The following is a 16,897-nucleotide window of genomic DNA, read 5'->3' as shown; positions in this document are numbered from 1 at the left end:
CTGCCCGTGGTGTCTTCCACGTGCATGAGGACATCTCAGGTTTGACGGCGATGCCGTGGTGGCGTCCGTCCGGCCAGCTGGATGCGGAGCGCTTTGTGCGACCCTGAGCAGTGAGGAAGGGTCACGCGAGACACGCACGCACAGGGCCCTGGACTAGCGGAAGGGAGCTGTCGATAGTGCAGAGAATGCCGAAAGAGGCCCTCGACAGATGCCAGGTGGAAATTGCAGCACCCGAAAGACACATGGCAGACGCTGGCGTGAAGCCAAGCTCAGCCACCCGCGGTCTGGACACGAAAAGGAGCAGACTTTGCACTGTTCGCTTCGACTCGTTCCACATCAAGTCATGCCACAATGGGGAGGATGAACAGCTCTGGCTGCTCGACCAGGTCTAGGGCCTCGTTAGGAGCCTTCAGCCGCCACGTGTGAGAAAGTCTGCTCGCTTCCTCTCGACCTCGCTCTTCGGCCAAGGAACGGCTGAACCATGATCACGACCCCATCCTTTCGGCTACTCGACGGACTCCTGTCCCACTGCATAATACACTACTCAGAGCTGAGGCCGGATATGGGAGTACTTCTCCCATAGCTCCCTCCGTGGTGGTGTCTTTGACTTTTTCCGACTGCTTCTGGACGTTTGTGGCTTGCGCTGCCGTAGCTGGATGCTCCTCTTGGAAACGTCTAGATCGAAACCTTGCCGCTCTGTTGGGAGCAAGACCAGAGCGTGGCCTCTGACAGCTGCATGGACGATGGCGCGCGGACAGGCCGTAGACCAGTGTCTTTTTGTGTCTTGTTCGCGTGGTCTAATTTGCGGACGGTGCCAGAGGTAAGAATTGTCGAGCAGGTGAGTCTGATTAATACCTCGCCGAGTGCCCATAGCCCAGTTGACCAGCGTCTCCTTCGATCTACGGCCCTGCGAGCATCACCGAGCACTATCTCGCCTCATCGTCCAAAATGGCTGGCAAAGGGCCCATTGTCACGGTGCAAGACGACATTTCCGACTACCAGGAGAAGCAGTCGACTCATTATCCCAGTGGCAGCGTCGAGCTGTCACGTAAATCCTCGAGCCCCATTAACAGACCACAAGCTACAAGACCGCTATCTGACAGCGACAACGACGACGACGGACTGACACAACTCGGCATCAAATGGCAGAGGATACGGAGGAACGTCCTCGTCCGATACATCATTTACATTGTCCCAGTTGCCATACTGCTGGCCATCCCCATCGTTCTGTGTGCCACGGTGTACAAGGACAAGAAGATCATCAGCAAGTTCAAGACCGAGTCGCAGACGCCCATCTTCTCTTCGAACATCACCTCAGTCGAGCCCACGTCCACTAACGGCACCACAACGTACAACAACACGGCATCCACAGTCTACCAACAAACCACAACTACCACCGACGAGGATGGCATCCATCTCCTGGGTCTCTTCATCTGGATTGAAGTCGTCTGGGTCCTCCTGTGGATAGCCAAACTTCTGGCTCAGGCTGTTCCCATCATCTTCCAAACCGTCGGTGGCGCCATCCACACGGGCATCCGCAAATATTGGCTGGTCCTCAAGGCGGTCGAGATTCCCATCTCGCTGTTCTTCTGGGCCATCCTCTCCATCGCGTCATGGTCCCTGATCTACGTGTTCGACAAGCCCTTCCACGCCAAACATGCCGGCAACATCAAATGGCTGCACACCCTACATAATGTCCTGAAGGCCACCGTCGGCGTCACAGCGCTGTATCTGGTCGAGAGGATGCTCATCCAGATGGTCAGCGTCAGCTACCACGGCAAGCAATTCTACGACAACATCAAGGAGCTCAAGACTCTGAGCCGCGCCATCGAGACCATGTATGATGTGTCGCGACAGAGGTTCTGCGACAACCATCAGCGCTTTCTGGAGGACGACCTCGATATCCACGACACCAAGGGCTACCGAAAGGACCGACATGGCCGGCTTCGGTCCAAAGATCAGTCGACCGCCGAGTTCATGTCCAACCTGAGTAGCACCGCCGACAAGCTGACGGCCGTGGTCGGTTACTTGGTCAGCGATATTGCCGGGAAGCAAGTCCTCATGCCGACGGCGTCAGGGCCCATTGTCGAGGCAGCCCTCGAAAGGCCTGTCAGCGCTGAAGCTCTCGCCCGGCGGATCTGGAACTCCTTCACCAACTTCGGCGAGACGAGGCTGGACCAAGCCGCCATCACCACCATGCTGGGGCCCGGGCGCGAGGCGCAAGCCGTGTACATCCACTCCAAAGTCGATGCCGACGAGAACGGCGACCTGACGCTTGAAGAGATGGTCGAACTCGTCAAGAAGGTGGCCTCTGACCGCCAGACCATCTGGGAAGGCGCCAACAACGTCAAAGACGCCATCAAGGTGCTGGACCGCGTGCTCGGCGTCTTTGTCTTGATCTTCATCTTCCTCATCTACGCCGCGTTTTTCTCCGACTACCTCGCCAACCACTACACGCAGATCTGGTCGGCCTTCACTGGGTGCTCGTTCCTCTTCGCCAGCACGGCCGGCGAGCTGTTCGCCGCGTGCATCACCGTCTTCATCAAGCACCCCTACGATGTGGGCGACCGGATCAACGTCAACGACACGGAGATGGACGTGGTCAAGATCTCGCTCCTGTACTCGGTCTTCCGCGAGGTCCACTCCAAGCAGTTGGTCCAGATCCCCAACAGCGTGATCAACGGCGTGTGGATCAAGAACCTGACGCGATCCAAGGAACTCCGCGAGCAGGTCACCCTGAACGTCAACGTGGGGACTTCGTTCGACGACATCGAGACGCTGCGTGGCGAAATGCACAACTTCCTCGCCGAGAACAGGCGCGATTTCATGCCCGAGCTGGAAATCCAGCTGTTCTCCATCGCCGACCTGTCCAAGCTGGAGCTCCGCATCGAGTTCCAGCACAAAGCCAAGTTCGCGTCCGACCACGTCCGCGCACAGCATCGCTCCAAGTTCATCTGCGCGCTCTTGACCGCCGTGCGCAAAGTGCCCATCGACGGTCCGGGTGGCTCGGGTCCGGGCTCCGGGTCGATGGAGTCGCCGACCTACAGCGTGACCATCACCGACGACATTGCCAAGGCCGCGCGGGCCAAGTTCGACGAGGAGAAGGACAAGAAGAGGATGCACCCCAAGAACCAGCCGGCCGAAAGCGAAATCGGCGTCGCGGTCGGTGGGCCCGTCGGTAGCACCGGTCTGCAAGTCATGCCCAGCACGGCGAGGAGCCGAGTAGGCGGTGGTCTGGGATCGGACGACTTTACAAACATGTCTTCGCGTCGGTGAGGACGGGCCTTGAGGCGATGAATTTAGCCATGAGCACACTTTGTCATAGTAGGCACCTTCAGCAAGGCGAATGAAGGCGAACTCTGGGGTACATGGGTAGACTGGCTGTATCTTTAGGAAACGGGTGTCACGGAGAGATGTATTCGAAAGACCTTAATTCATGGTCGATCCGAAAATGTGAAGACAGTACGGGGTACAGTAATTGAACTTAATTCGAGACCAAATATGCCTAAAGTGACTTCTGGGACTCCGTACACAGGCTGTAGTTGTAGGTGATTCAGCGGGCGAGGTAGCAGAAGTTTGTGTTGTCAGCATTGGATAGTTTACCAGTTCATCGTGTTACTCATGGTACTCATTAGTAGCACAGGTGAGTAGTGAGTGAATTGTGAGTCAGTGGCAGGTGAGTGGTAAGTGAGTTGTGAGTGAGTTGTAGGCGACTGGCACCGCAGTGGTAGCTGACTGGTAGGTGATTGGTGATTGGTCTAGATGCCGAATCCTTATGTCATCAGCCGAGGCTCTCGCTTTAACTCCAACGAGCCCTCCGTGATCGATTCCCGTCAAGTTATTCCGTACAGCACCAATGCTCTTTGATGTCGTACACTTGGCCCGACTATAATCAAGACGTCGTTCTTCCCAAGTTACTAACCTTTGTATCAACGACTGTCAAACCAGGCAGCACGGGACGGTTCAGGACAGGGCAATACAGGACAAAAGTGGCCTCGATTCTCCGGCCTGTGTGGCTGAGATACTTCCATCTAAGCATCCGTCTATCCACCCATACTGAGCACATACCTCCGTACTCACTCGCAGTCCTACACACTTGCATATACACCCCTGGTGCACTTCAATTGCAGCGATGCTCGGGCTCGATATCGCTTCGAAGCGGAAACGCAAACTATCAGACTATCCATACCGCCTGGAATATCGATTAAGATGGTAAGTGAGATGTAAAAGTACGCACGAACGTGAGTCTGTTGGAATAACGTTGGTGTTGATGATAGCGGCGGCACCGCTGCTGAACGCAAGTCAAGCCAAGCCGAGGTGCGAGAGAGAAGAAGAAGAAGCAGCAGAAAGAGAAACAGGGCTCCTTATTCATCACAATCATGATTCTCCTATTACTCCGAGGTCCTTTGTCCGTCCTGAGAGCCCCCACTAAAACAGTCTATCCTCGCGCAGGAACGACAACGACGTCTTCGGCCACATGAACAACCCCCTGTACGGCGTCCTCTGCGACAGCATCGCCAACCAGTTCCTCATCGAGCGGTGCGGCTACGCCATGAACAAGGGCCGCCACAGCGCCATCATCGCAAACACCTACTTCGACTACTTCGGCAGCGTGGAGTATCCCGGCATGGTGGACGTCGGGCTGCGCGTCGCCCGGCTGGGCACCACGAGCGTGGTGTATGAAGTCGGGGTATTCAAGAGGGGCGATGACGCCGTCAAGGCCGTGGGCGGGAGTATGCACGTTTGGGTGGTCAATGAGGGAGGCGTGCTGGGCCGACCAGCTAAGGAGGGCATCCCCGAGCGGGTGAGGCGTGAGTATGAGACGTTGATGGAGAGGGAGGAGCGAGAAAAGCAGAAGCAGAAGCAGAAGAGGGAGGGAGCAAAGTTGTAGCTGTAGACTCGCGTTACTGTTACTGTGTACAGAAAGACGTGGTCTACGAGAGAGGCTACGACCTTTCCAGGGCTCGATTGCTGACTGCCGGGTGCCTATTAATGCCGTTCTTCGTGCTTTCGTGCATCACCCTCCCCCCTCAACCGACTTCCAAAGTCGCTCACTCGCTCGCTTCATCTCACACCACGCCCCTTTTCCCCCCTCCCCTCCACACGTCCAAACAGGCCGTGTTAAACGCCTCAGGAAACTCCCACATACAGGCGTGTCCACCCAGCGTACTCACGAAGACACTCCCCTCAATCAAAGCATGCAACTCGCGCGACAAACTCACGGGGATCAAAATGTCATTCTCCCCAACCAGGACCACGACCTGTATCTGCATGCCTTTGCCCCCTCTCGCACCTGCGGACCCTAACTTCCCGACCACACTTCGCGTGTCGAACGTGGTGATGACGTTCAACTGCGCGAGATAACTCCGCAGACCCATTTCGGTGTCGATCTGCGCCATCTCGGCCTCCATGGCCTGCACGTCTGCCTTTTTACTCTCGTCGGCGAAGAAAGCAGGCGTGAACGCCCAGAGGCCGACGTCGCGCATCACGTCCGCGACACTCATCCGCCGGGCCATGTCGCGCCAGAGGGCGAACATGCGGCTACAGAACGGGCCGGGGGCGGCGTACGTGCACGCCAGTGTGAGGGTTAGGATCTCGCTCTCGCCCTCGCCTTCGCCTTCGCCTTGGCCTTGGCCATCCATGCCCGGAAGACAGTACGTCAGTGCGTACGTCTGGGCGATCATCCCGCCCATGCTCACTCCGAGGACGTGGTACGGCTTGGGAACGGCCAGGGCGGTGACCAAGCGGCGCAAGTCCGACGCCATGGTGGCCGCGGTGTAGACTTCATGGTCGTGCGACAGGCGGGACGACAGGCCGACGCCGCGGTTGTCGTACGTGAGCACCGTGTACCCTGCGCTTGTGAAGGCGGGGACTTGAGCCGACCAGGTCTGTTGCGGGTCGGCGAGGCCGTTGATGAGGATGATCCACGGCCGAGGAGGCGGCCTTGCCGGGGACGCAGGGCTGCTCGCGGGATGGTGGATCGTGTAGTTGATCTGGATTGTGTCGGAAATATGGTGGTATGGCATTGTGCGGGTGCAGGGATGTGTGTAATATGGATCGAGGCGTCGAGGGGAACGGGGCGCTGTTGCTCCACAGCACCACTACCAGTCCCAGCAGTCTTTGACTCGTCACGAGGTGTGCAGTAAGCTCAGGTATAGTTGACGGCGTAGATTTCTCCTCTATCAACCGGGCAGATTTCGTATTCGGTGGAAGCCACTCAGCTCAATGGGCCACAGGGATGAGATTGGATGCACGGCGTGTCACGATGTCGGACCCCAAGGCTGATTGCGATAGCGCATCTGTCTGCTAGAGGTAAGACGCACCTTCACGATCAGCGAAATTGTCATGATCCTTGGGCAGGGAGTGGCATGGGAGAATCGAAATGTCGGTGTTTTCCGTCAAGCTGACAACTCCGACAAGGCTGGCATGCCAGAGACATGGCGTATGTATCTTGCAGTATCATGAGCCTCCATTCCTTCACCTTAATCAAGCTGGCTAGTGCGGACGATTGACATGCCTCGCTTGCTTCGATTCCCAATATCGCTTCAAACCCAACTCAGTAACACGCCAAACCCCTTCGCAAACATCATTCGGAAGGCTCATCTTTAATCCCATAGAAGTGTCTTGAAGCAGTGCCCGTTCTGTACACCGAATCCCTGCCAAATACCCAGGTTTTATGCCACCGATGAACAAGATTCCTTTTCTACTGATCCTGGTCAAGTTTCTGGACATTTCCTTCATCATGACCACCGCTCGTCCAAGTATGACTCCAGTAGGTAATCGTATAACTTGGCCAATGGTCCGTTGCCAGTAATTGTTTACACCTCTCGGCACTAAAGTCGTTCTTTGTTGCCCAGCAGATCTCCCGAAACGCCTCGCCGTCGCGCTCCCAAGAATAAGGATAGATGTACTGAAACGGTAGCACTTCAACAGAGTGTTTCAGGCCTTTGCGTGGGTTGAATTGTTTGGCGGTCGGGTTCTTAGCCACATGCTTGTCGAGGGCTTCTCCAACCCATTTACCTTCGGGTTCGTTGTACTCGTTGATCATGTCGTAGAGTTTTCCAGGCCCGGTGGCACCCTCAACCGAGTCAGTATCACCCTCGCTCATCTGTTTCATGACAGACTCCAACACGATGAGGAAGAAGGGGTGACCCGGAGTGGACGCCATCCATGCATTGGGAATCGAGTTTGAGGAGCCTGTGTCTGTGCCCATGCGTCCAAAGAACGCCTTTCGGCCACTTTTCGGCAGATTTGGTGCCTGTGACTTGGGTTTTCCATGAGTGATGGTGGACACATTGAACTCCGCAAACATTTGATCCTGAGGTCGTAAACATTCGACGTCCAAATCGGCGTAGACGCTGTGCTCTGGTTAGCTTCCACATGCACGAATCCCAGAGATGGATTTCTCACCCGCCAAACATGTACATGTATAGGTTCCGCACCAAGTCTGCACGATATATCACCCCCGGCAGTCCGAGATATGTCTTGAGCAACCATGGAAAGTGCGTCCTGACCAGCTCTTCATTGTCTTCATCTGTCCACAGCACCCATTCCCAGTCAGGGTGCTGCTGCCTGCACGTGGCGCTCCACCGCTCGAATTTCGCAGGGAGCTCTGTCGAGGACCAGCTTTGGTGAATCAGCTTAGGGATCGCTTGTAGGTCGCGGGAAATCGGTCTCTTCATCAGCTCGACCGGTCGCAGTGACTTCGCCTGTTTCTTGTGTGAATGTCTCCACGAACTGGTATGAGACGTGGAGCCGGAGCCCGTGCTGGTGTTGGTCCCAAGGCCACTGCCCATTGCTGCAGGGTCGTAGGTCGATCCGGTCATGTATATGATGGCGAGCGCCGCCAAAACAAGGCATGCAATCCATCGTAATGACCTTCGCGAGCCATATATCTGCTGCAGAGGGCTTCCGTTCCGAGACGGGCTTGAGTCCATGTTTCCCATGACCCGAAGGGAGAGACGAGCGACAGGCACAAAGCTTCGGACTATGTGTCGGAAGCTCTTCGTGTGTGTAGATCGGAGGGCATGCTAAACGAAGAACAACGAAAAGAGCGGCTAAGGTCAGCGACAGATGGTTCAACAGCAAGGGAGCAGCTTCGACTACAACTGCGGTGTCAAGGGATTCTCTTCAGTTCAACGGAAAGGCAAGGGTGACGCCAAGTGTGGCATCTCCCCATCTTTCATGCCTGTGATGGGCTTGAATCTGGCCAGAGTTGGACAAGCCTCAGGGGTTCGTGCAGTGGAATAGCTGGTGGAGGTCTCGGCTCGCAAATGAAATGCACGGTCGGGTCCAGCTGGTCCCAGAAGAGGATGCGGCTTGCCAATGCCATTCGCCGACGCCATCACAGACTCGCCAAAGTCGGTCGGTTGGAGATCTGAAGATAGGGACGGATACTCGAGTACGAGTATGCCCGTGATTCTTTCGCAGACCTGGTGGTTGCATTGATGGAGGGGATGACTGACAGCCAGGACAGGCTCACTCTGACCTCGGGTAAGTCTTGGTCCGCAAGAGCATGTCCTTACCCAGTAAATCCCTGACGCCTACGCCGACGTTCAGCGCTCGGAAATCGCCGAGGCGCAAGCCTAGGCAAGCCTAAGCAAGCCTAAATGCGCGAATGAACCATGCCGGGCACTACTGAGTAATCCCCCTAGCCTATTTTACCTATCGATAAACACATGTCGCGTTCCTCGTGATAGTGACGCGCCTGGCATCCTCGGTCACGTACCCTTTGGAAGCCGGAGTGGTGATGGGTGTCTACAACTGTGGATCGGAGTGCTGTAAAGCGAATATGAAGATCTTCAAGCAAGCAAGCAGCCCTAAAAATGTTCTCACTAGTCTTGTTCGCTTGCGCGTGTGGTCTACCCAGAAATGCACCTGTTCGCTCGTTGCTTTTCGAGTGGGGAAGGGCGAATTTTACCGGCCCTGCAGATATGCCAATCCAAGAGCATTCGCAACATGCTGACCGCATTTGCCGACGAGGGTGTGTGACGATTCGGCATGACAGCTGTGTAACAGCTTATTGATACACTCTGGTAAAGCCCCTTCAAGCAGTACCGGGACTGTCCCTCTGGCGCGCGCATTATGCCGTCTTTCTGGAACTCGCTCAGGCCGGGACCTTCTCGAGCCGACTCTCGTCTCAGAACTTTGTTCCCGGCGACAAGTGGTACCCAAAAGGGTGGTGACTTGAGTTCGAGGTTTCCCTTTCCGTGGTTAGGTCACACCACTTGATTTCATCGTTCATCGTTGATAGGAGACCTTCCAGAGCTGGGCCGTGTTAAACTGGAATATATGTCTCCTCTTGCAAGGCTTCAGTCTTCAGCCCAGCTCAGGCACGTCCTCGGGTTCCAGAATCTCAATATGGCCGACTGCACTTCCAATCTCTCTAATGCTCCTGGGTGGGGCGATGTCGGGATACCTGCTGTCAAAGATCTCCTTCCCTTGAAGCAGATTTGGAATGTTCTGACGCATGGGATACACAAGATGTAGTGACTGGCCCTCTTCGACCTGTCTCTGATCGTCCGGACCATAACCGATGTCGCTCCATTTGGCTGTATTTGCGGTTGGTCGAGATACCCCAACAAGTTGAGGCCACGGTGATATGCAAGTGAGGTTGTACTCCTTATTCTTGCACAGGTTGGCCAAGCCCCAGTCGATGGGACTATTGTACGGGACCATTGACATGTGGTAAAGAGCTTTCCGTGCGCCTTTTTGGGAGATGGCGTATGCCGCCGTACACACTGCTCCCTCGGAACGAAAGACTATCCTCGTATGATTTCCACCATCGGGACCCTTTTCCCAAGGAGTCATCTTGGGCTGGTCGACATTGTCATGCCGGAATTGTGGTAGTTCGGTGGTAGGATCGTCAGGAATGACGAAAAACCGGCGGTTGTCGTCAGGAAGCACCCAAGTACCACAATGGCCTATCCACAGAATGTCCCAGTCATCGCCATAGGGAGAGTGAGGTGTTGCATCCTGGGTCGTGTTCGTGATGAACCTTGACCCTCTGGCGAATTGTACGAGTTGCAGCTTAATCGCCACGTCCCAGTCGGCATCGTCTTCGAAAATCAGGGCGCTAGACACCTTTTCATGCACCATCCGTTGATAAACATTCATATGTGCACGCCAACATCCGATCACGTTACCCGCCTGGTCCATCGTCTGTGATGTAGTTAGCAGGGTGTGCGAAGTGGTATGTTGCATAGGCAGCACGCACATGCGGTAAAGCCTTCGCCGGTACTTCATGTCCGTAGACTCCATCCATCTGCGTATATGCGATGTCCGAGAACGCTGCCTGCATCGCAAAGGCATCCTGTTTGTCCGTCCTCCCGGGCAGGGAAATCATGTATATCTCTTGAAAACCTAGCGTCTCGTTCTGCACTTGGTATATCGAATCATCGACATAGCTCGACTTCGTCGCTGGCTTCGTGTTCGATCCGGTGGGAGGGGTAGCAGGGATTTCGACGACATCTTGCTCTTTGGGAATAGGTGCCCGGAAGGATGTGTAGAACAAGATCAGTGCGACAATGATGATGACGACGACGAAGTTGAGCCGCGTTGGCCAAGGAAACAGCATCGCGCCTGTTGGGATGGGCCTCCAGTATAGTGGAACACAGTGACCCGCCGACTAAGTGATCAACCTGACGTCCTTCGTACGTGGTCCCTTTCGCGCAGTGAGGCCTTGCAATCTTGTCACTTGATGTTTCATCACAATCGTCGACTCTGCCCAGAAAAGGCAAGCCCAACAAGACACATTAGACTTTGTCACCTACCAACCGCATGGAATTATCAGTGCGCGTCGAGGCTGGCGAGGCAGCACGGAGCGAACCCAGCAGTGTCTCTACCAGAAAACCGCCAGAAGCGGTTTCGCAGCGGTTGGTGGCGATGCCCCTTGCAGTCAAGCCCCTTTAGTCGTTTTTGGACGCCCTAAGTTGAAAGAGGCAGCGCCCAGATCACGCCGGATGCAGCATCGTACCCCAATTTCGGGCCGAGTCAGAAGGTCGGAAACACACATCCGCATTGTACGAGTACAAGTAACTCGTACAGTTTCGGGACTCGTGGGCGCCGATTAGATCAGTGATCTGCATGCAGTGCATCATTGGTTTCAACTCGACGTAGGTATGTTCTTGGGGTCTACTGGGAAGATCGCTGGGGGAAAGCAATACTCAGCGTGGCTTGTGTATTCTGGCAAGCGTGATCAAAGCATGAGCGAACTCAGGAGAGCTTGGGGCAATTTTGAATTCCATCATTGTACTCCCGTACTTCATCATTCATATGATCAATCAGTCCATGCATACACAGCGTTGGCCAGCCGCCGACAGATAGCAAAGCCAAAGCGACACCATGAAGGCCCGTGTTCGTATACGAGCACTTTGTCCTTCCATTCGAGGGCAAGAAGTGCGGAGATGAATTGAGCAAAACGCAACAAAACACCTGCGTGCAGCCGACACGATTATTCGTTGAGACTGCGCAGAGCTGGGCTGAAGTCTGCTGACATATCACGTGATAAACGGTCCGCACTACTTTGCAGAGAGGATTTCGAGGGTTCGTATCTGAGAACCACACTCATGCTATGGAGGTGTGTCAGCTGGCGAGCTTGCTCAATTTGTACACGTACGGTGGCGTCTCTACAAGTTTGGAGGCCGAAGCGTTCGGCTTTGTTACTTGGCCGAAGCTCACCTCTCGGTGTGCAGACGAAGGAACTGGACCTTGTACAAATTAGGGAACCCTAAGAACCGGATCCATGCGGGGATGAGCGACAAAAACGATAGGTCAGGGCTGGAACCGCCCACCGGCGAGGCCAACCGCCGCTACCAAAGCTTGGCTTCAGCCCCTGCGCCTGGCCATGGCAAAGCTCCGTCCACTTTGCCATCTCTTCTCGCCTCCTGGTTTCACAACCGATTTCCATCCGCATCTTCTGGTGCCAGTCCTCCATTCACAAATTACCATGTGTCCAGGCTATGCATCAAGTCACCTGGCTGAAGTCCATTCGAAGAACCCTCCGTTCCTCCTGTTTCAGCTCAAACCCCAAGACCTTGGCGGTAGCACAACGAATTTCAGCCAACACAGCTTCTCCGTTAGATGGCGTTACTTGGCCCCTGGAACAAACATGGCATTTGACCAGGATGTCATGCTCACTATCCCTAATTGAGTGTTCGTTTCTTTCAGCCGGTCGGAGTCAGCACCAGAAGCATCGCAGTTACATACCGAACCCATGGCTACACTAGCCCCGTGTCGACACGCCTTGCGGACCGTTTTGTGCCAATGCTTTCCCTGTCACCACTTGGCGACCTTTTATTGCATTGTTGCTCGCAGGATTGCTTTCAAACCCTTTGTTGAGAAATCCTTCGACAATCCTTCATTCATTGTCCTCTTGCACGTTCTATCTGGTGTTGATCACCGGCAATAATTCCTCAGGATTCGTCTAGTTGATACTCTCCAAGTCCAAGATTGGGCCCATTCTTCTCCCTTAGCTTGATTTTCTGCGTTGACATTCAGCTGCTCGAGCGAGCGTGTTCAAGATGGAAGGAAATAACAAGAATCTCAAACTAACAGTCACCGACTTCGCCTCTTCGACCTGCTCGAACGATCCCAATACGCTCCTCTCTCCCGGCCGAGTCCCCGACTTCAAACCTCTAGCACTACGGGCTCCAACGCATAATTCAATGGATCTTGAAGACCTGTTTGTTGGGCCTCGTGATATGAACCACCATTCGAAATGGCCGTTCTTTCTGCGGATTCATGGCAGCGTTGTCCCTAAAATGATCCTACCGCTCTTCTTTGTCGCCTGCTGGGCTACTCTGTTCACCTGCATATCAAAGTTCGTACACGAGTTGGTCTTCGATTCGGTCCTGCTCACCATCACCGGTTTCGTGGTCGGTTTGGCTTTGTCTTTCCGTTCCTCCACCGCCTACGAAAGATACTCAGAGGGTCGGAAGTACTGGGCACAATTAATGGTGACGGGGAGGAGTCTGGCGAGGATGATCTGGATCCACACGAAAGAACGTAAAGATGAAGGCGAGGAGCAAACAAAGGCCGATGTCCTGGCTAAGTTGACGGCTCTGAATCTGATCAATGCGTTCGCCGTGGCGCTGAAGCATCGTCTTCGATTCGAACCCGCTATTGACTATCCGGACCTCCAACCGCTCATTGGGAACCTGCACACCCTGGCTGGTGAAGCTGACCAGACGAAACTGAAGCCGAAGAAAGTCAGTTCTTGGAAAGCCACTGGGGAATACCTTGGCGTCACTTTTGCCCACTCGAACCCTCGGAAGGTGATCAAGCGCTCGCGTGAAAACCTGGGCAACCTTCCACTGGAGATCCTCAACTACCTAGGCGCCTATCTGGAGGAAATCTGCACCAACGGCCAGCTCACACTTCCGATCCACCAGAGCAATTCGATGAACAGCCTGGTCCAACTTGCCGACATCCTCACCGGTACTGAAAGGGTGCTCAATACACCTGTTCCCATTGCGTATTCCATCTCGATCTCTCAAATCACATGGGTGTATATCCTGGTGTTGCCCTTCCAGCTCTACAGCAAGCTGGGCTGGATGACCATCTTTGGTACAATGCTTGCAGCGTACATCATCCTAGGACTTGCGGCTATCGGCTACGAGATTGAGAACCCATTTGGTGTTGATGTCAATGACCTCCCCCTCGATGCTTTCTGCCGAGAGTTGGCCTCTGATATCGATGTCTTGACGAGCATGCCCGTTCCAACCACGAACGACTTCGTTGCTGCTGCACAAAACAAAGTCTTGTACCCACTGAGCATGAGCGATTACGAGGCTTGGAATGATCGCTCCCTGCCCGAGATCAGAGCCGCACTGAGAGCCAAAGCCACCACGGCAGCCACATCGATGGAATTCGAACGTGCCAAGGCCCAGTCGGAGAGCACGACTGAGACCTTTGGAGCACAGCCTTCTGCGACCGAGAAGGAGACCGAGACCAAAGACAAGCACGGTATCGCGGCTGATGCCGTATGAACAAGCAAGAGCGACAGCCGCCAAAAATCGATTATCAATCGCCTTCTTTTTGGATTTCGTGCCGCATGTTAGCGAGGTTGGGCAAAAAGTAGGGACTCAACCGACAGCCTGTTCGGGCATTCAGTAGACAGATAATTCACACGTATTGTATAGCAAAGCCAAAAAGGAAAGGTGATGGCGCATTGGCGACTAGAAAATCGTGTTCAAATGCCAGAGGCTGCTCTTCTCTCCGATCGTAATATCCATGCAAGTCACGAAGATTGTACTTCGTACGGTCTGTTGCTTTCAAGCCGAAAGACTCTAAACTTGGCCTCATAACACGACTCTGTGCCACTCCGCATCAATCTATATCTCATTTCTTGTCTGGCCTTGTCCAGGTTCATGCATCCTTACTCTTGGCGCCCAACTCTCTCGCCATCTCGCCCTTCTCGGCCATATCGTTCAACACGGCCTCGGCCGTCTTCATGGCGTCCACTCCCGCAGGCACGCCACAGTACGTCGTGGCATGCAGGATGGCCTCTCTGATCTCTTCCTCGCTCAAGCCGTTGCGCCGGGCCCCTCTGACGTGGACGGCCAGCTCCGGGGCCCTGTTCAAGGCCATCAACATGCCAATGTTCAGCAGGCTGCGGTCCCTGCGCGACAGGCCCGGCCGCGTCCACGCGTAACCCCAGCAGAATTCCGTCACCAGTTCCTGGCCCGGGCGCGAGAACTCGGAGCTGCCGTTTGTGAGGGCGCGGTCGACGTACGCGTCGCCCACCACGGCGCGACGCACCGCGAGACCCGCGTTAAAGAGACCCTCGTGCAGGGGCCGCAGGGAGGGGTCGACGCTCGAGGTCGCCTTGGCTGGGTCGGAAGACATGGTTTAAATAATAATAACAAAAGTCTCGGTCTGGGCACGGGTTTTTCCTTCTCGGCCTCGTATGGTACGTACGGTAGGGTACCTTGGTTGGCTGGTTGGCTGGTTGCTGGTTGCTGGTGACGACAATCGTGCTGCTGTCGTGCTGCTGCTCTTGTGCTGTGCTGTCTGTAATGGGACTCGTTTGCGTTCGACGGGGTCTGTCGGTGTAAGAAAACGTGTGGGCAGGAAAAACAAAAGACCCCTCATCTCACTCCTACGTCTACTCGGTACTTATTTACTGTCGCAGATACTCCGTCCCCTTACCTGTTTACCCCTCCAATGTTCTCGTCGACGCTCCGCTATCGGTAACTCTGCGGTGCTCCGCACGCGTCTGGTTTTCGTTTTCTCCAACCTTCTCCAATTCGGTGGGTCTTTGGTCAAGTCTCTCACGGGTCTCGCACGGGTCTTCTTTTTTCCTGCCCTGTCTTGCTCTCGGCCTCGGATTCAAGGACCAGAACGGAGACACACACACACGCGCTGGGAAGGAGAGCCATGGCACACGTGGTCAACTTGACTTGAGCAGGGCGCGCCATACACGTCGAGGCTAGAGGTCTCTATGTAAGGCTGAAGGGCACACGTGGTGCGACTCCGTCTTCAGAGCCGATTATTTCAGCTTGCTCGCCGTAGCCTCGTCGGCGTCCTTTTGCCAGTCCTCATTGCCGCCGAGGTAGCGGAAGACAACTCTAGAGTCTAGGTCCTTGCATCTCGGATCATTACTGGCTCCGTCGTATGTCGCATATCCCGCCTCGCCCAGCACGTTCTTTGCGCCTACCCGTTTCGCCATATCCAAGGCCAGCCCAAAGTCCTTCCGCATCAATTGCACCTTGAACCCGTTGGTGTAGCCCCTCGATGACGGCGCCTCGGGATAGACACCTGGGACGGGACAGAATCGGTCACAGATGGTGTTCTGCGCTGTCCCCGCTCCGTAGACCTTGTGCAGCACGCGGGGGTCCAGGCCCGACCTCATACCCATATCCATGGCTTCGGAGACGGCAATCGCAATGATGCCTGATAAGTAATTGTTGGACAACTTCGCGGCCAGCCCCTTCGACGGCCCGCCGCACGGGATCACCTCCTTGCCCATCAATTGCAGCAGGTGCGTGACCTGAGGCAGGTTTGCATCGTTGCCGTCGCAACCCAGGAAGAACGCTATCGTTCCCTTCTGCGCTCCCACCACACCTCCGCTGACGGGCGCGTCGTAGAAAGATGTGGTCGGAAATTTCTCGTTGATGTAGTTCTTCACAGCCAGACTACTGGCCGTGTCGATGGTCGAACAGTCAATCAGCAGCTTTCCCGACACGTCACTCGAGCAGATCGTCTCGGAGCCGCCCTCCATGTATACTAATCGAACATGTTTTCCTTCCGGAAGCATGGTCAAAATGACTTCCTGGTGCACATGTTAGCAATCGGACGCCCGAATCACCGGAAATAGGTCGCCATGGTCGCTCTTACCGATTTGTCCGCTACCTCCTTTGCCCCCGAGCACTTGGTTATTCTATTAGGGTAATCCTGGTGTAGTTGATCCATGCTCGCTTGATTGATATCATACACGAAGAGATGGACGTTTTCAGGGAGCTTTGCTGCAAGGTGTCCGGCCATGGGGAGTCCCATGGCCCCTAAGCCCACGAAACCCAGACCGGAAATCTTGGACAGATCCATGATGGTTCTTATGCCGATGTGCTGAGGGTGTATTTGAGCTCTGTTGCGAGATTTTGGTCAAGGAAGTAATCCTGCCGCAGATGATGGTGACGAGCTCGTTCTAAGATAAGCGGGAAAGATCGAAACGGGGATCGGGGGTATGCAATTCTCACGAACAAATCGAAAATGCAAAAGGCCAAAGAATTCCTGCTTGTATGCGTTTAGGTCTAGGTCAGTGCAATGGCCTTCCGTGCCGTTTTCGCACATGGCCATTTTCAACTTGTGGTGGACGCTCCACCGACATGGAAGAGTTGGGGTAGTGGCAAGTTGGGCGGGTGGTGCTTGTGGTGGTTGTGGTGCTGCCAGTCCGACA

The 16,897-nt window shown here is 54.9% G+C and overlaps 8 protein-coding genes across 8 annotated transcripts; 3 read left to right on the top strand and 5 right to left on the bottom strand.

Annotated features, from left to right (window-relative positions):
- Positions 1–948: 948 nt before the first annotated feature.
- Positions 949–3,276, top strand: G647_01326 (uncharacterized protein; the record flags this gene model as incomplete). The annotated part of the gene is made up of 1 exon (XM_008724726.1): positions 949–3,276. One exon carries the CDS (start codon positions 949–951, stop codon positions 3,274–3,276), a length of 2,328 nt encoding a protein of 775 aa, XP_008722948.1.
- A 1,201-nt stretch (positions 3,277–4,477) lies between these two features.
- G647_01325 (uncharacterized protein) lies at positions 4,478–4,891 on the top strand (the record flags this gene model as incomplete). The annotated part of the gene is made up of 1 exon (XM_008724725.1): positions 4,478–4,891. One exon carries the CDS (start codon positions 4,478–4,480, stop codon positions 4,889–4,891), a length of 414 nt encoding a protein of 137 aa, XP_008722947.1.
- A 178-nt stretch (positions 4,892–5,069) lies between these two features.
- G647_01324 (uncharacterized protein) lies at positions 5,070–6,026 on the bottom strand (the record flags this gene model as incomplete). The annotated part of the gene is made up of 1 exon (XM_008724724.1): positions 5,070–6,026. The coding sequence occupies one exon, from the start codon at positions 6,024–6,026 to the stop codon at positions 5,070–5,072; it is 957 nt and encodes a 318-aa protein (XP_008722946.1).
- A 677-nt stretch (positions 6,027–6,703) lies between these two features.
- G647_01323 (uncharacterized protein) lies at positions 6,704–7,796 on the bottom strand (the record flags this gene model as incomplete). Its single annotated transcript, XM_008724723.1, has 2 exons — positions 6,704–7,358; positions 7,411–7,796. 2 exons carry the CDS (start codon positions 7,794–7,796, stop codon positions 6,704–6,706), a joined length of 1,041 nt encoding a protein of 346 aa, XP_008722945.1.
- Positions 7,797–9,318: 1,522 nt separating this feature from the next.
- On the bottom strand, positions 9,319–10,576 carry G647_01322 (uncharacterized protein; the record flags this gene model as incomplete). The annotated part of the gene is made up of 2 exons (XM_008724722.1): positions 9,319–10,161; positions 10,217–10,576. The coding sequence occupies 2 exons, from the start codon at positions 10,574–10,576 to the stop codon at positions 9,319–9,321; spliced, it is 1,203 nt and encodes a 400-aa protein (XP_008722944.1).
- Positions 10,577–12,521: 1,945 nt separating this feature from the next.
- Positions 12,522–13,988, top strand: G647_01321 (uncharacterized protein; the record flags this gene model as incomplete). The annotated part of the gene is made up of 1 exon (XM_008724721.1): positions 12,522–13,988. The coding sequence occupies one exon, from the start codon at positions 12,522–12,524 to the stop codon at positions 13,986–13,988; it is 1,467 nt and encodes a 488-aa protein (XP_008722943.1).
- Positions 13,989–14,367: 379 nt separating this feature from the next.
- G647_01320 (uncharacterized protein) lies at positions 14,368–14,847 on the bottom strand (the record flags this gene model as incomplete). The annotated part of the gene is made up of 1 exon (XM_008724720.1): positions 14,368–14,847. The coding sequence occupies one exon, from the start codon at positions 14,845–14,847 to the stop codon at positions 14,368–14,370; it is 480 nt and encodes a 159-aa protein (XP_008722942.1).
- A 643-nt stretch (positions 14,848–15,490) lies between these two features.
- G647_01319 (uncharacterized protein) lies at positions 15,491–16,545 on the bottom strand (the record flags this gene model as incomplete). Its single annotated transcript, XM_008724719.1, has 2 exons — positions 15,491–16,273; positions 16,339–16,545. 2 exons carry the CDS (start codon positions 16,543–16,545, stop codon positions 15,491–15,493), a joined length of 990 nt encoding a protein of 329 aa, XP_008722941.1.
- Positions 16,546–16,897: the final 352 nt, after the last annotated feature.

This window comes from Cladophialophora carrionii (genome assembly GCF_000365165.1).
Source record: "Cladophialophora carrionii CBS 160.54 unplaced genomic scaffold supercont1.1, whole genome shotgun sequence".
Lineage (NCBI taxonomy): Eukaryota > Fungi > Ascomycota > Eurotiomycetes > Chaetothyriales > Herpotrichiellaceae > Cladophialophora > Cladophialophora carrionii.
The sequence above is the reverse complement of the archived record's forward strand: the minus strand, read 5'-3'. Positions and strand labels throughout refer to the sequence as shown.